This window comes from Hetaerina americana, unplaced genomic scaffold (assembly GCF_022747635.1).
Source record: "Hetaerina americana unplaced genomic scaffold, ioHetAmer1.1.p SCAF_24, whole genome shotgun sequence".
In the NCBI taxonomy this organism is placed as follows: Eukaryota; Metazoa; Arthropoda; class Insecta; order Odonata; family Calopterygidae; genus Hetaerina; species Hetaerina americana.
The window spans coordinates 1,672,324-1,685,303 of NW_027286808.1; the positions used below are offsets into that span (position 1 = coordinate 1,672,324).

Consider the following 12,980-nt stretch of genomic DNA (forward strand, 5'->3'; position numbering starts at 1 on the left):
ATATTTCATCTGTATTAGTCATTAATGAAAAATATTTTCCATTTTCAGAATGTGTTGCTTTTCTTAATTTATCAACTTGAAAGGGTAGCATCTGAAAGAATTGATTTCCAAAAATATCAGGAAAAAATTGTAGAGATATTGTTAATGAAAGATGTTATTAAATTGTTTTGGAATTTAAATAAACTCAAGAATCTTGCTATTATTGCATTTTCAAGTATAATTAAATTGGTACAGTAAGTATGCAGAATTAAGATAATTTATTATTTATTGATTTTTTCTCCATAAATTGGTTTTGATTTCACCATTGATGTGTGTTCAATGAAATTTCTGTACTAAAATTTTGTTGAAATTTAATTTTCTGTTAGCCCAGACATGTCTTTAACCACTAAGGAAAGGATGATAACACTTGTAGGCACTATGGTTGAACATTTGCCAAATGTGCCATCTGAGATTATTGAGTTGACATTAATAAATTGCCAGAACAAAAACAAAGTATCAAATGTAATGGCATATGATGTAACAGTGGAATTCATCTGGAAATACAAAGATACTCTTGCCCCTGCAGTTGGAAAGGTAAGTATTTATAGTAATCCATTGCATATGGCTCTTAGTTGTAATCATTTTTAAAAGTGTTTTTATTGGGTATGTAATTATTAAATTGTATGTAACTAATACTATTTATCACAAGACTGTAAAGACATTTTGGCTTGTTAAATACTTATAAACAAATATGAATGTTGCTCATTGATTCCATATTTACTGTAAATAAATGGTGAGCAGATATAAGTAATGAAAATCTTTGTTAAAGTTCTACTGAATGAAAGAAATTATAAATTTCATTAGGACTGAACGGTGATTTATAGGACAAAACGACATTCTTTTAACTTTTTTTTAACAAGCTTTAGAAAATTATCACCATAAAAATAACCTTATTAAATTGTGTGCCACTTGTATCCATGTAAGATGGACACCCTAGTTTTGAGTGCTGTATATGTCGAGTGTGGGTCGCGGTAGTCCAGAGGTAGAGCATTGTAAAACTGACCAGAGGGTCCAATTACGAATATCCTGCAAGCCTCTATAGGTACCTTCGGCTCCACCCAAACTGTGTGATTTTTCAGGCACCAGATATTCCTGGAAAACCATAAACAGTACTGGGAAAGGAGCACGAATTCCACATGCCATCAGGCTTAGTAATGGGTTAACTCTACCATCTCATGCCAAACCAACCTTTGGGTTGTTAACTGTGTCTATGGTGTATATGCTGAGAGTGGCCTCTGTTTTTATTTTGTAGTGGTCTTACCATACCATAATATATAGTGTTACCATATAAAATCATTTAGTTATCACCCACGCATTATGTTTGAGCATTTTAATGTTCAGGAAAAACTAAAACACTCAAACATTGATGGATATCTTAATTCAAAATGGCAGCCAGCTAGCATAGATGTTTCCGCGTAAACTGTTACATCATCAATATCATGCCAATATCAACAACAGCCTCAAGAAATCAGTCGCAGGACTGTGTAGGTCAAAATTCCCTTTATTGGAAGAAATTATATGTCTTTTCAAAGTTAAACTAATCGAAGGGCAGCTTCACAATAGACTCATAGAACAGTTCAGTGAATATAAGGAGTAGATTTTTTACAGACCTTTAATTTTCATCACTCTTGCTATCTCTCCCTGGAGGAACTTGTGTTTAGCCTAAATGTAGTACTGCACCTATCCATTTTAGGACATATGGATGTTATGGGAGTGTGCTGTTTAAGCAGTATCAAAAACTTAAAGTGCTTGGTAGACACATCACAGATGCTGGGAAAAAACCATTCTTAATCTGGGTGGAATAAATGATATACCAATCCCTACACTAGATGGAATATGTTTTCCTGTACCTAACACTAACAACAGCAAACTTCAGTACAAGCCAGAGCTCACCACATGTAGCTTGGAATCTGTTTTTAGACTGACACCCTTTAGCAGGGACACTTGCTCCCTCAGTTAAAGAAATCAATGACAAATTTCAGCTTCATCCATGTAATGACAGCAATGCAAGATATAAAGTTCAAAGCAATAACAGTCTCAAAACACAAAATTCCCTTATAAAAGACATAAGACAAAACTGGAAGCAAATAAATCGCTAATAGAAGGATGATACCTGAGGGTGAAAGCAAGTCTTGATGAACATAATTAAGAACTATTTATGCCCCCTCCTCACTCCCAAGCACCTCATATTATATTTCTAAGTCCAAGACATGAAGTGGTCAGAAAAATTATAACCTTTTTCATATTAACCTGGATAATGACATCATGTAGGAGAGGAGGCAAGTTTGAGGGGAATACTTGTACGTAGGCTAGAGGTCTTTTGCAGTGACCCTTTTTGGCCTATGTGAGTCTAAGTTTAGAACGTTGCCTATCCAATAGAATGCATTTTGTAGTCATATTAGCTGATATAAACAAAATCACCTACTCAAGTGGAGGAGAGGAAACTGGCCTCTCTTGTTTCCTTTACCATTTCCTGTCTGAATCTATGCTTGTATATACTCTTGTGTTGATGCATGTCTCCCCAAGTGAGAGTTACCACTCCTATATCTAAGATTGACTAGATGCCTCAGTGGTAAACAGATTGTGGTGTGAAGGCTGTAGACTATTAGGTGTCATCTAGCTTATCCTGTGCTATGCCCTGGTACCTTTTAATTAAGCTGATATTACAGAGGAACTATTACTTGAGCTTTGTAAGATTACTTGAGAGAAAAAAGTTATGAGTAGTACTGGCTTATTTGGTATGCATGATCATCTTGATGAATTTCATGCACCAATGAAATAAATAGCTATATCTAAAATGTGCATATTTGAAGGCTTTTCTTTTGAGGCATCTAGTCTTGAAGTATCTATTTAAAATATTCAGATTTTCATTGCATTTGTTTTATTTTTTTATAACTGAATGTGTACAATATTTGTCTCAATAAATATTAGCTATTTTTAATGCATTAATACTAATATTTATGGTATTTTTTAAATTAATGGTGAAAATAGTCTACTGATCATTTTAGAATACAATTATTAAGCATTTATTATGCATTATCCCCTAGATATTCTAATTTAATAATACTTAATTTCCATCATGAATTGATCATTATATTAACTGGAAGTTTGGAGTTAAAAAAATGAAATTTTCATCATTATCTGGAAAAATAAATTATAATTAAAAACACATGAGGTATTTTGTTGAAATATATAAAAAAAGGATTTGTTGATCTCTAATGGATATTATTTTTTTGTTGACACTAGGTTATGTTCAAGGATATGTCAGAAGCATTCAATTGTACTCCACCGGAAGAGAGAGAAAGTAGTATGTTAATGTTAGAAACAATGAAGCGTTGGATGGCTCGTCTCTGGCGGTTACATGCTATTTGTAGTGATTTAACTATTTCTATACTGAGGCATCTGGAGTCTTCACTCTTCTCAAAGACGTATAAATGTCGTTATATTTTGATACTATTTCTTGCAAAAATGTTTGCAAAACCTTCCAATGTTCCTCTACATAAAGTGTGTTCATCTCTGTGGAAGAGCTTTCTTGGCAGGTAGGCATGTTACAATTATTTTATTTTCTAGAAATGAATAAGCAATACGAATGAACAGTATGAGTATGGTTGTGGAAAAGTGGAAATTCTGAATATTAACTATCAACTGAATTTGATGAGTATCATATGTTTTTATATTTCACATTTTCCTTATATACAAAATTTTATCTAGTATAATCTAGGCATAGAGTTCTGTTGATAGGTAAATTCATTTCATATTGTTATTAATTGTAGGCACTGGTATTCTTCTGCCTTATCATACATACATATTCATGCTGCGTTCAATTGATGACAAAAAATTGAAAGTTTTATCTGTACCAAAATTATTTTCTTAGTCGTACATAACAAGTTTGTTATATGAGCAGTTAAATATTGAAATGAATTTATTTTTTCTATTACATTGAATTTTTGCATATAGACCATATATAAAATATTATAAGACCTTTGAAATTTTTTTTGTCCCTTGCAAATAATTCTTCAACATATCATTTCGCTATGAATTTTATATATTTTAACAATAACTGTTACCCTTTCAAATTGTACTATAGTACCCCTGATGTAGTTGCTACTAAAGTATGATTAGCAAGTTAATTGTATAATTATAATACATTTAATAGCAATATCATTCACAATAATGGACATAGTGTTTTAGGATTTTTGGTATAGTATGTTGGAAAGGAATAATGTTAAAAAAATGCTGATTGAAAACGCTCTAGGAAATTTTCCTTCATCGATGGCTTCTTTTTTCAAACTTCCCCTAAGACTTAGACCTTGGTGTGGTGAGACTATTTATCACGAATAGGATACTGAGGATAGATAGTTCATGCAATGTATGTTCATCAGTAAGGTGCCTGCAAATGCATGTTATCTCAGTGGAATGGCCATTTAGAGGATAGATAGGTAGATTTAATCACCATAGAACAAGATATTATTGTATGGGCTTTGTTAAAGATTCAATCAAATTTACAGGTGCATTAGATTTATATACATACAAATTCATACAGATATGGATGGATTTGAATTACATAATAACAGGTATTAAAGATTTTAAAACACAATTTCCCTGCATTAGCCCTTTCTATGTATCCTTGGACACTATAAAAAACTTTATTTAGAAAGAAGTCTTTTAACATTTTTTTGAATTTATTTTCTTGGGGAAGTATTTGTTTTAGCTCTTCAGGAAGTCGATTAAAGATCAGTTTTCTTGAAACTCCTGGGATTTTTTGTTGTACTGCTACTCGGCAATGGCCATTGTAAAGATTATCCATACCCCTCGTGTCGTAATCATGAACATGCCTATTTCTGACCGGAGATGGGGTTTTGGTGCAGGCATATAGAATCACAATTTCAATTGATATAGATATTTAATCACGCAACTCCATATGTGCTTCTATTTTCTCACCAAAAAAGTGTTAAATTTAGAAATTCTTTTCACTCAAGAAATATTATATATATATATATATATATATATATATATATATATATATATATATATGTATATATATACATACATACATATATATACATATATATATATATATATATATATATATATATATATATATATAAACACAACACTTTTTGAAAGTCTCACGGATGTGAATAATAATGTATAACACTTACCACTAGTGGACACAGACAAAAACACACAGAAACACACAAAAAAGAGACTCACTATTTTTGTGTGTTTTGTCTGTGTCCACTAGTGCTAAGTGTTATACATATATATATATATATATATATATATATATATATATATATATATATATATATATATATATATATATATATATATATATACACTCATTTATATAGAAACAGATATAAGGAAAAGGGATAGGAACACACAAAGGATGAACACAATAAAGGTGGGGAAGGCGGAATCGAACGGATCACAAGTATTGTGTTCGTCCTTTATGTGTGTTCCTATCCCTTTTTCTCATATCTGTTTCTATATAAATGAGTATTTATTTGCCGTTTGGCGGGATTTTGTGTTTGAATGTGTATTTGGCCAATGTGGCTCATCTCTTTCTTCTGGCTATGTGTGCCACGAAACGCACTGTTCCTATCTTGTATGATGTTGTATGAATTCTAACCAACCCACTGTCCTTTCCTCTTGTGTTGTGTCTATTTCTCCTTTGGTGGGTGAAACAGCCCCCTTACGCCATCTCTTGGCTAAAGAATTGGGGCGCTTGGCGACATATTAAACCCACGGATCTCATGGTAAATTACGTTTCCTCGAGAGCTCAAGTGGTTAAGAGCATCAGCCTGGCAAGTGGAAAGATCTGGTGTTCGAGTCCCGGTAGTAGTAGTAGTAGTTTTTAGGGGAGGCGACCGACAGCTAAGGTCATTTGCGCCATAGGGGATGGACAGGAAAGGATGAAGGGTGGAGAGAAACCCGGCGTCGGCATTAGCCTACTCTTTACGAAAGGCGCCAAGGGGTCCGCAGCTTAACGTCCCATCCGACGGACGCCGTACTCACTCAAAGTGCCCTCCACAAAGCACCTCAAGTAGGGTTCGAGATACCTCTGAAAAATATTCAACACCGCCGGGATTTGAACCCGCGCCCTCAGGGTGGGAAGCCAGTACGTTAGCCCCCGCACCATCTCGATCCCCTTCGAGTCCCGGTTAAGGAAATATTTTTACTCTTGTGATTCGTTCGATTCCGCCTTCCCCACCTTTATTGTGTTCGTCCTTTATGTGTGTTCCTATCCCTTTTCTTTATATCTGTTTCTATATAAATGAGTATTTGTTCGCCGTTTGGCAGGATTTTGTGTTTGAATGTATATATATATATATATATATATATATATATATATATATATATATATATATATAACCCTCCCCGGACTACAACCTTGACGTGGTGGAAGGGCTTGTGCGTTCCGATGACCCCTAGAGCTGTGCTGGCGGGAGTAATAATTATTGCTCCTGGTAGGGTCACCCATGCCAAATAGGTCGAAGGTTAGGAGCCAGACGAAAGGTAGTCCATGCAGCGTCTGTTCCTCAGTGAGGCGGCTGCAATGGCGTCTGACCCCAGTGGAGCGGCTAGTAAATGATAGTGTCACGTTAAAAACACTATTGAGGAAGGCAACGGGAAACCACCTCATTTATCATTCCCAAGATTAACATGATGGACTATACAGAGATTTTGAATCCTGGCAACTACAGGGCTCATCCCAATCGGCCGTGTGTCGTGCCCGGCAGCGGGGGAGGCAAGGCTTCCGCGGTCGTCATCCCACGAAACCCTTGCAAGGGAAAACCAGCAGCAGCAGGACAGAAGACGCAGGAGAAGAAGACCACATTAGTTAGAATAGGAACGTGGAATGTTAGGACAATGATGAGGACAGGGAAATTGGAGAATGTTAAGCGAGAGATGGAAAGGGGAAATATAGATATTTTAGGTCTCTGCGAGGTGAGATGGAAAGATAGCGGGGATTACCGGAGTGATAAGTATAGAATAATATACAGCGGTGGGGACGAGAGCCAACGAGGGGTTGCCATAGTATTAAATGAAGAGGTAGGAAGAAGCGTAGTCAACATAGAGCAGGTAACGGATAGAATACTACTAGTGGAGATAAAAGCAGAACCGACGAACTTAGTTATTATTCAGGTATACATGCCACCGAGCAACCATTAGGAAGAAGAGGTCGATAGGATATACGATCAGTTAGAGGACATGATCGCGTGTGTTCCTTCAGGGAAACATTTGATAGTGATGGGGGATTGGAATGCGACGGTAGGCGAAGGAAGAGATGGTGATGAGGTTGGGGACTACGGTTTAGGCACGAGGAATGACCGCGGGGAGAAAGCAGTTGAGTTCTGCAGGAGACAGGGGTTAGTCATCACCAACACTTGGTTTAGACACCACAAAAGACGCAGGTATACATGGAAAATGCCAGGTGACTCAGTAAGATATCAGCTAGATTATATCCTGGTTAGACACAGGTTTAGGAGCAGTGTGATAAATTCCTGCAGCTTCCCGGGAGCGGATGCGGACTCAGACCACAATTTAGTTGTTATGAAATGTAGCGTACGTTTCAAAAAGATAAGGCAGGGGCGGCGAGTTAGAAAATGGAATGTAGAAGTGTTAAATGGGTTGAAAAGGAAGGAATACAAACAGGCGGTAGAGAAAATCATGGAGGATGGTAAAGGGCTTAGTACTATCGAAGAAAAATGGGAAATGATCAAGAAGGGGTTGTCTAAAGCCGCAAAAGACACTATTGGAACCGTTAACGCTAAAAGGACTAGGAAACCATGGATCACGGATGAGATGATTACAAAGATGGATGAGCGGAGAAAATGGAAGAATATGAATACAGAATTAGGCAAAATGAAGTACAAAGAATTGAACAATAAATTGAGGCGGGCAACAAATAAAGCAAAAGAAGCATGGTGGAAGACGCAGTGCGAGGATATGGAAAGTCTGCAGAGGAAGGGTGAAATCGATGCGCTGTACAGCAAAGTTAAATCGTTATCGGGAAGTAAGAAAGGAAGAGCTATGCTAACAGTTAGAGATAAGGCGGGTAAGGTAATAGTTGACGCAGGAAAGATCCAAGAGAGATGGAAGGAGTATACAGAAGAACTGTATGGTAAAGAACTCAGACCAACAAAGTTAGACATTGAAAAAGAAAATGACGTAGAGGAGGACAGCTTAGGTCCAGGCATACTAGACCATGAGATAGAAAGGGCATTAAGGGAGATGAAACTAAATAAGGCCGTGGGGGTAGATAACATTCCCGTGGAACTTTTAAAATGCTTAGGAAAATGTGGGAGGAAGAGGCTATATGGGCTGATCCGTAGTATTTATGAGGAGGGAATCTGGCCGGAAGACTTTGTGAGATCAGTTTTAGTTCCTATTCCGAAAAAGGTAAAGGCCAAGTCATGTGAGGACTATAGAACAATTAGTTTAATATCCCACGCAGCTAAAGTTGTTCTCAGGATCATAAACAAAAGGATAGAGAGTAAGGCAAATGATTACTTAGGGGATGATCAGTTTGGGTTTAGGAAGGGGAGAGGTACGCATGATGCCATTGCTTTAATGAGATTAATAATCGAGAGGAATATAGAACACAACCAGGAGGTATTTGCCTGTTTCGTAGATTTCGAAAAAGCGTTTGATAGGGTGAATTGGGAAAAACTTATGAGTATATTGCAGAAAATAGGAATAGATTGGAGGGAAAGGAGGCTAATCCGCAACCTGTACATGTCTCAGACTGCTCAGGTGCGGGTAGGAAACGGGGAGTCAGGATGGGCAGTGTTAGGAAGGGGTGTAAGGCAGGGTTGCCCATTAGCACCGTTGCTGTTCAACCTGTATGCAGAGGAAATGATTAAAGAGGCATGGGAAGAACTCGAGGTAGGAATGAAAGTGGGCGGGGAATTCGTAAAATCAGTTAGGTTTGCTGATGACCAAGCCTTAGTTTGTCAGTCAGCCAAGGGGCTGCAAGCATTGCTGAGTGAATCGGAAATTCAGTGCGACAGGTATGGGATGAGAATCAATATTAATAAAACAAAGGTTATGCGATTTTCTAGAAAGAAAAAGGCCAAGCTTAACATTAAAATAGGAGGGCAAAAACTAGAGCTGGTAGAGCAGTTTAAGTATCTCGGTAGTGTTTTGGACCAACACGGTCAAAGTAGTAGGGACGTAAGGAGAAGAATTGCGCTAGGCAAAGAGGCTTTCACAAGGAGGAGGGAGTTGATGACAGGGACTCTGAGTAAGGATGTTAAGAAAAGACTCGTAAAAACTTTGATATGGAGTGTAGCTATGTACGGTGCGGAAACATGGTCATTGAAGCAGGAGGATAGACGTAGATTGGAGGCTTTTGAAATGTGGTTGTGGAGAAGAATGGAGAAGGTGAAATGGACAGAGAAGAAAACAAATGAGGATGTACTTGGTATGGTGGGTGAAGAGAGGGATTCGTTGGGAGCAATCCTATGGAGGCAGGAAAAGTGGATGAAGGGGGTATTGACCGGCAGTGGGATGTTGAAGACTGTGATAGAGGGTAGAATGTTGGGCAAAAGAGGAAAGGGAAGGAACAGGATAGGGATGTTGGACGGGATGAAGGGAGGAAGAAAGTACTCAGAGATGAAGAGGGCCCTGATATAGAGTAGGATGATGGATTTTGTGTTTTGTTAGGAGTAATAAAATATTTGTTTGGTAGTTGTGTCCATCCAAAAACCTACCTTAACTGGTAGATTACCTTAAAAATATATATATAAATAAATAAATATATATATATATATATATATATAAATAAATAAATAAATAAATAAATAAATATATATATATATATATATATATATATATATATATATATATATATATATATATATATATATATATATATATATATATATATATATATATATATATATAAAATTGAATCATTTTTTCCTAGGTTTCAAGATGTAAAAGTAGAGATAAGAATAGGTTGCTTGGATCAGGTGCCAGATCTATTTAAAATTGAGGATTTAAGAAGTGACCTGGTTTCAACATTTGGGAAGAGGAAAATGGATCGGGTCTCAAGAGTGCGTAATAAGTTGGCTTCTTTGGTTTTCATCCTCCTTAGGAATTCGAGTTGCTTAAATCCAGAAGTAACATCTAATCTCTCCAGGATTCTCGAGGATTTAGCCATGGACTGTGAGGTTTGTTGTAAAGCACATGGAAAATGCTCTTGATATCTTTTGACCGTTGCACTTTGCATATCTTTCACTTAAGCATTTCTGTTTAATATACTAGAAGCTGTAGATGAGCATTTCTTAAATTTATGGTTTTTTAAAATCCTAGTGTTTCTTGTTTAAAAAATTGATAAATTTACTGGAATTCAAATTTACTTCAGTCCACATAAATGTATTTATTGATGACTCACTTTTTACAAATGGAAACTGGAACTTGTTGAGTCTCTGCTAAGCAATACTTTCCCTTTAAAAATTCATTACTCTAAAGCAAATTGCTTCTTCCACAAATAAAAGCAGCTCTGTGAGAGAGATAGATTTTTGTTTTTCTCTCAATATGATACTGCTCCCCTTTTATATTTTTTCTCTACCCCCATTGCTGTATATGAACAGCAAATTGCAGCATTAGTCATTGAACTATATATTTCCTCATGTATCTATAAATGCTGTTAATTTGCCCGGGACAATATTTTTGAAATGTATTCTTAACATAATTAAACTTATACAGGTGAATGTGCGATTTTCGGTACTGAAGTACATGGCTGAACTCTATGATTATTCCTGTGAAAATGAAAGAAACGATCTAATTCTGAAAGTAGTGGAAAAATATCCTAAGTACATCTTAGAGCACTATTGGGTATATGAGAAGCAGCTCAACAAAGAAAGGTAAATTAGGGATAATATATCGTATACATATTTGAATTTAAGCCTATTTTGTATTCAGGACAGGAATTAGCAATGCATGTAGAGTAAAGTTCAGTTATTATGCCATGTCACAAATTTTCCTGGTCGTATTAAATTCATTATATATACATATCAATAAATGTGATATATTTTTATTAATTTTATGATATCTTAAGCTGTACATTTTAAGTAAAAATAAAAAGACCCTAAATAATATTATCTCCATGAATTTCTTTGTGTAATTTTCACAGATTGACCGTCATCCAGCTATTGAACAAATATATTGTTCCATATTCAATGTCTCCTGATCAACGAATGAAAAGGCTATTGAAGGTCTTGGCTGCTTTGGACACTCGCTCATGTTTCACATTAGCTAAAATCAAACACCAACAGCATATGTTAGTGTTTATTGGACCATAGTGTTATTTAGGATAAACTTAACAGATAATCAAGACCAAAGTTTAATCTTATGGCATCTCAAAGAAAAGTATTGTTCATACTTTTATATTATTAATTCTTACCATTGCAGTCATAGTAAACATCTGCTAGATGTCATAAGATTTGTGAAAGAGAGTATAAAAGGTGATGATTCTATGAAGAATATAGCCATGTTAAAATCCATGGCACTTTGCCATCACATCCCTCTGCCTTTTGAAACAGCTCTTCAAAGCGTTGTCTCATTTGCTAGAAAGCTGTCTCAAGATGACCAAGAAGCTGAATTGATAACTAATGTCCTGGATCACAAATCTCTTGAAGAAATCAATGATATTTTGGTAAACTTAAATTTCAAATTATTGATGTATAATTTAACTCTTTGAAATTCAGAGAAGGCATCCATTTTTATGAAGATTTTTACATTTCTGTTTTTCGTTTGTTTTGGAATGGTAGCCAAGTGCATCATTAGGAGATTTGACTTTTATATTTAAATTAGTAAGTAGGAACTGGGTGTTGATAGTGTTCTACTGATCGTTATTAGTTGGCTACTGAATTTTAGTTATTGCCTATTAAAATTCAGTAGCATTCTACCAGTAGTCTGGAAAACTACTAGCCACTTCATCTTTCAATAAATATATTTGTAATTTTCCCTAATAAGTATAGCATTCAAATATTGACTGGAGAGTTCCAGGTGCAATGTCACTGGGTACTGATATATCAAGCTGCCTGTGATTTTTTTGTTACCAAAACTATACCTGATGAGTCAAAAGTGGTTTAGGGGAAGAATCAGAATCAACTCCATATGAAATTCACATGCCTTTGAGCTCTGCTTAAGATATGCTCTGCTCCCACCTGTAAAGCCACTTTTATGGGTGAAGACTATGGTTTGATTTGTTTTTTTTTATTTGCATTATTTGTCATCATTTGGTATGATATCTTGACTTGCCCATAAATCCTCTCCTCTTCACTAACTTGTTCCTCCTTCATTCCTATTACAGAAGCGAGTGTCATTTTTATCAAATAATTTAACTTAAAGGTTTCATTGGAAGTACATGTATGTAGTTTCATGTTTTAGGTTCCCTGCATATGATTTAACAATTTCCCTGATGCTACCTGTGTGGTTATGTACTGCATTACCATTATCTATTTAATGAGTTTGTAATTTTCCACCGACTTGCGTCGGTGGAAAATCACAAACTCATTTACTATGGACATCAAACAATTCCATGAAGTAAAGCCTGAAAGTGTACGGTATATTATTTGCTTCAGTTCAGCAATTATGAGCTGTATTTTAAAAAACCTTCAAATGAGGTTATACCTTCATTAAGTGCGTACAAACTATAGTCCTGGAGAGGATGACATCCCAAGTTTTGTGATTAAATTCTGTTATCCTTTCATTAGAGAACCCCTACTTTATTTAATTAACGAATCTCTCCCCCTAGGTATTCCCCAACACAATTCTCAAGACTTCAATAGTTATCTCTATTTATAAAAATAAAGAAAGCAAGAGCATCCTGATAACTATTGACCGATTGCTATACAGTCAGTGTTAGCTAAAATATTTGAGAACATATTTCTAAATAGTCTTACATACCACTTCAATAAAAA

The 12,980-nt window shown here is 35.6% G+C and overlaps 1 protein-coding gene across 1 annotated transcript in view; it reads left to right on the plus strand.

Annotated features, from left to right (window-relative positions):
• Positions 1 to 417: 417 nt before the first annotated feature.
• The window catches only part of LOC139689525 (sister chromatid cohesion protein PDS5 homolog B-like), a 42,679-nt gene continuing 30,116 nt past the window's right edge, over positions 418 to 12,980 (plus strand). The window contains exons 1-4 of the mRNA XM_071586698.1: positions 418 to 573; positions 10,762 to 10,919; positions 11,189 to 11,335; positions 11,467 to 11,710. Coding sequence (XP_071442799.1) covers positions 418 to 573; positions 10,762 to 10,919; positions 11,189 to 11,335; positions 11,467 to 11,710 — 705 coding nt within the window. The remainder of the gene's footprint in view (positions 574 to 10,761; positions 10,920 to 11,188; positions 11,336 to 11,466; positions 11,711 to 12,980) is intronic.